Source organism: Gavialis gangeticus, unplaced genomic scaffold (genome assembly GCF_001723915.1).
Source record: "Gavialis gangeticus isolate Ggan-Ray unplaced genomic scaffold, GavGan_comp1, whole genome shotgun sequence".
In the NCBI taxonomy this organism is placed as follows: Eukaryota; Metazoa; Chordata; order Crocodylia; family Gavialidae; genus Gavialis; species Gavialis gangeticus.
In genome coordinates, this window is record NW_017729025.1 from 77,442,518 (window position 1) to 77,448,058 (window position 5,541).

The window sequence follows — 5,541 nt, forward strand, 5'->3', positions numbered from 1 at the left end:
GCCCTCCCCCCTCCCCCCCCCCCCCCCCCCCCGTTTGCAGCCCCCTTTCGGCCACTCCATTTTCCTGCTTTTTCATGGTCCCCACACTTTTTTCATGCGGACTGAGCTTTTGCACAGGGGACCCACCAAATTCGCAGTTTTCATGAAAATCACAAAACTGATTTTGGTAGGTCACTACATATAAATGGTTCTTTTGCATTAGGGATGTTTTTGCTTGTTTGTTTGTTTTATCTACCTCTGAGTTTTGTTTCATGTTCTACAACAGGAAGGACCAACCTTCTTGGCAGATGTGCCACAGATTAGCTCTGTGCCCTCCCTGATTGTTGCTCTGATCCTCTTCCCCTGCCTAATCTACTGCTCTTTCTTTTCCTCCCTCCCCTGCACTCCTGGCCCTGTGTCACACAGAGGCTGCCTGTGCCACTGGTGGCATATGCAACACAGGTTGGCTACCTCTGCTTTGCAAAGATCTGTGGGTGCTGACAGATATGGAAAAAAATAATCCTTTACCAGAAGACCTTTACATCAGTTTGACCCAGCTCACCCACCATCTGTATGGCTTGCATGCTTCAGTGAGGCTTTTTTGGTGCTTTTATCTAATAGCTGATTCAATCAGCTATTAGATAAAAGCACCAAAAAGCCCTGCTACCCTTTTCCCCTGTGCTTTGAATCCGTCTTGCAGAAAGAGAAGTGTGATATACTTTTAATTCTGATCACTCTTTCTTTAGGGCCAGCGTTGGCACCAGGGTAGTGGATTCTTTGGACGAAATTGGCAATCAGGAGATGTGGTCGGTTGTATGATAAATTTGGATGACAAATCAATGATCTTTACTCTTAATGGGGAGCTGCTTATAACAAATAAAGGTTCAGAACTTGCCTTTGCTGACTTTCAGCTAGAAAATGGTAAGTTGAATCCTATTTTTTAAGTTATAATGCTAATGTCTAGGAAAAATTGAGAGAGCATTAGCCTGCAAATTAGGCTGCGCTGCTATTTAAAATTAATCAGAAAATCTAAATTAGTGCCATGGAAGATTAATTGTTTTCTTCCTAGTCTGTGCATGTGGCTTCCACATTGAACCTTCTTCCTCATTATCTCCTTGCACTGACACAGAATAGCTCAGAGTTTTTAGCTGGATCTGATGCATTTAATGTTCTTGCCTATCTAGTTTCTAGCCAATGACAGTACTGAGTCTTTTTGCCTGAAAACCTAGCCACATTGCCATTTTCTGAAGACAAAGGACAGTTGTCAGCTAGTAATTTAGTTGCTTTACTATGTATACCTGAAATTAAATTCAGAGATAAGTAATTATTCATAGTGTGTCTGTGTCTGTGTCTGTGTCTGTGTCTGTGTGGATCAATGGCTCTGCTGGCCCAAATCTAAAAATAGAAGAATGGATTTCAAACAATTTTCACTAGTAGTAGTTTATTTACAGCTTTTGCCAAAATTGTACAGTAACATGAGCAATAAAAGTTTTATATAAATAAAATAACAGCATTTATAGAAATTATAAATTTTACTAAAAATGTCCAGTAGGATCATTTGTCCTACCAGTTTACACAAGATTAAGCCAAAATAAAAGAGAATACTAGTTGATTTTGCCACTTATTCTTTGCACAAGTAGCACAAACTTACCTAAGACAGGCTCCAAAGTATTACAAAGAAGCCAGATTGTTTTTTCTTCATTATCCCAGGACTTAGCATTCCTCATTAATTTCCTTTTTCCCCCCCAAGAAAACAAGAGCACACATAATGTTTTAAGTTACCTATCTCACTTTTCCACAAGAGCACAGGATATAGGGTCTTTCATCACCCGCCCATGACAACTGCAGATCTCATTAGGGTGAGCCTCAATCTAGTAATGCCCTCTTGTTGTTTGTAGTTTTGCACCACAGATAGGCATCTAGCAGAGGCAGGTTAAATTAACCTGCAAAGGCTGAACCAATTCAGGCTCCGACTTTTTGAATGTCTGTCCTGAGCCCTAGTCCAGGATGTGGTAAATCAGTGAGAACCTTTCTCCACCTACCCCTTGGACTCCTACTTTTTTATCCCTTTATTAGAGGAGGGTAGAGGAGCCATGGCAATTAGTGGTGCCACTGTTCCCCAAGCATGGAATTTCCAGATCCCTAGCAAGGCAGCTGGCCAGGTGATTTGGCCCACACCCTGTGGCTGGACCTGGCATGCATGATTGGAGCTTGTGTGTGGCTGCAGCTGCAGGCCAACTGGGCAGCACACAGGATTGGCACAACTTTTAGCATTAGACCTGTGTATCGTCCCAGACCTGGCATGCCAGTTTGGTCTGATGGTCCATGGCCCCATAACTGGTGTGCCAGATCATTCTGGTGCTCAGGGTCAGTCTTTGGCTGGACCAGCACTTAGCCCTGGACTCAGCACACAACCCCAGATCTGGCGACCCTAGACTTTAGTTACTTCCTTCACTACAAAATAAGATCTTTTTTTCCTTCCTGCTGCCTTCCAAAAACAGGATGTGTTTTATATTCTGGGGCATGTTATATACAAGAAAATAGAGTAACATCTCTACCTGATGAGAAGGCATGAATCAGTACATAAGAACAAATGGAAGCACAAATTTAAATGGTAGGCTGAAATTCTATTATCTTAACAGTGAGGAAGGGTACTCTGTGCCAACTTCCTCTCATGCTCCAGCTATATAAATGGATCTAGTGCAGATCATAGTATCACTAGGGCAGATCCTCTTCAACTTTCCCATAAAATTAGTTCACTTCTGGATCCTCTTGCCGTTGGCATCATGGAAAGATCAAAGAAGACTTCCCTCTGTGAAGATTTTAGGTATCTCCTTAGCTTAGATGTACAAGTATGCCAGTGTTCAATTCCACCAAGGTCTCTCTTACTTTTGGGAACTGGGTTTTTAGCCTTTTTCCACACAAGACCATAGGGGCATGGCCAATTACCTTCATTTTACCCTCATCACCAGTTGCCTGCCTATTCCAGAACCTGCACTCAACATCCCTAAAACATTCAGGTCAGTTGGATCAAATGTCCCTGTGTAAATGGGACAAAATGCCCCCCGCCCTCCCCAAAATAGCAAAAGGTTTTAATAAGGTATGTAAAGCACAAGGGCAGCCAGCTTCCCCTCTAGTAGGTCATAGAAAGAACAGAGCCTATAGAAAAAGAGAATATCTCTGCTTGTCCATCCAGAATGGAGGAACTGTTTTTTTCTTTCTGGGTTGGCTAGTTCATTGCCAGATCTGATCAATATAGTATTCCCTCTGGAGAGATGCTGTTTGTCAGGGGCAAGTGGGATGGGAGGAGGGGTGAGGAAGGAGGGGGGGGACACTTTAAAGAGTTCAGAATAGTTTTCTGTGTTTTATCTATGAATTCCTTTCTCACTAACTTTCTTCTTCAGTAATCAGCAGGGTACTCTTTGCTCTCCTCACCAGCTTTTTCATAATTTGAAGTTTCCATTTCTTCATAGACCAAAAATTATCACTCCTTCTTCTGGGTCATCAGGAGTGTTAAGAGTATGCTTATTTTCAACAGGAATGTTAGGAATATGCTGGGAGATGCAGCAGTTGATTCTGTGATATTTATAGACTTTCCTACCTTTCATTTTGTAAAAATCCAGCCTAGTGTGATTTCTAGGTACTGATGACATTGGCAGAATTAAGGAAAAAAACTGGTCTTCAAACTCTCTCTCATTTTCCCTTCTGTTGCTGGAATTCCTCTTGGGAACTTTTAGCTTCCTGTTGTTTTATCACCAACTGCTACAAACCTAACAAGTTTTGGTCCCTCTTGGTTCTCAGTTTTCCAAACTGCCAGTCTGTTCTTGTTTAATATTCCTACCAGTGCTTTTAACAACTCCCTGTGCCTTCGATGCAAGCCTTTAGGCAGTGCCTTGCATCAGCCTGATAAAATGCATTGCACAAAGTCTTTCTGTTGGCACAGGCTACTTTTGTTCTTCTTTGTTTGGACCAGAAATAAACATTAGTTAGTGCTTAGCAATTTATTGTGGAGGGGCAGATTATGCGACAACTGTCATATAAACCAGCATTTCCCAACCTTTTTCACCCCATGGTACACTTACCTAGATAAAGCACCGCGGCACACTAGACGTGGCGGGGAGGGCAGGGAAGAGAGTGTGGTGCGTAACCAGCCAGATGCCAATGGGAAGGGGTGGCACATGCCCAGCTGGACGGCATTTGGGGCTGGAGCCATGCCCCCTGCCTGGCTAGAGTGCCACACTCCCCATTTGTCTGTGTCCACAGCAGCAGCAGGCAGGGGTGTGGCTCCAACCCAAAAATGCCACAGCACACCAGTTGGGAAACAGTACTATAAATCCTGATGGGCTCTTTTACAGAACTGAATTTGAACACTAATAATAAATTACATAGTAATTATTAATGACCTTCATCTGAAAGGATCCCAGAATGTCAGTCTGTGTACAGTTTCTGTGTGTGTGGGTGTGTTTCTGCTTTCAAGTGAACATGCACAGGTCCCAGTTGTCATTGATGATTCATCATCAGCACTCCCTCGCAGTCGAGGATGATTATCTTCTATGGTTGCCTTATCTGTGGGTCTGAAGATGGCTGACAAGGCCAATCTGGAATCAACAGGTTCTATTGCAACTTGGGCACATATTTCTGTGCATGGTGGATGACTCTGGTTTCTTGGTTTGGTCCGCAATACATTGTTTCTGCCACTCCCACTTTTCCATCTCCTGTTGCCATTGTGAGGTTTCATAATACTGAGTTCCTTGCAGCAAACTCTTCTGCCATTTGGAGTTTCAATTGATGCTTACAGATATTTGGTCAGAGGACAACATTTATACAATACTGATTATTTTATATACCACTCATACTCTGTACCAACAGACTACAATCATTTTTACAGGGTGAATGTAGATCTTCCTTCAGTGGGTGCATTTTCTGACCTTGTCCAGGTCTCATCACAACTTCTCCTTTTTCTGCCCTCCTGTGTCTTGTTATTAAGAAGTTATTTTCTTTCCCTGCCTCTTGTTGTTGCTGGTATTCTAAAACATCAATAAATAGATATTTTTGTTGCCATTTTCTTCCAAATACAAAGCTTCTGTAACATGTAATGACTTCATGGTGATTAATAATAACCTGGCAATTATTTCTCCCTTTCCTAATCTCCCATGACAGACTGGCTACTTCTACACTGTCACAGGCCAGCTAGGCACTGTGAGTGTATCAGTTCAGTTGCAGACTGACTGAGCACTGCAACTTTATTAGCCACTGGGCTTTTTGGTTCGGGATCGAGGAGGTGATGTTGGAAAGGAAAGAAATGACAAGTTTCACTTACAAAAAAGAATTAATTTTACTTAGATAGAAAAGATACAGTTTGCATATATAATAGTTAATAAAAAGGTTAAGCTAATAAACAGACAACATAACAATACAGATTAAAATTGACAGTGATAATAAAACAGATAAAGAAATTAACCAAGAGTTCCCACTTAGTTAGTAACTTATCGATAGTCCCTCAGTTAGAAGATGCACGTCAGGTTGAATCAGCGAAGTCAGACATCTCTGAACTGGGCTGCC

The 5,541-nt window shown here is 42.1% G+C and overlaps 1 protein-coding gene across 1 annotated transcript in view; it reads left to right on the forward strand.

The window, feature by feature from the left end:
• Positions 1 to 5,541, forward strand: part of RYR3 (ryanodine receptor 3) — a 666,405-nt gene that overhangs the window by 311,259 nt on the left and 349,605 nt on the right. The window contains exon 27 of the mRNA XM_019518966.1: positions 726 to 900. Within this exon, the coding sequence (XP_019374511.1) occupies positions 726 to 900 (175 nt within the window). The remainder of the gene's footprint in view (positions 1 to 725; positions 901 to 5,541) is intronic.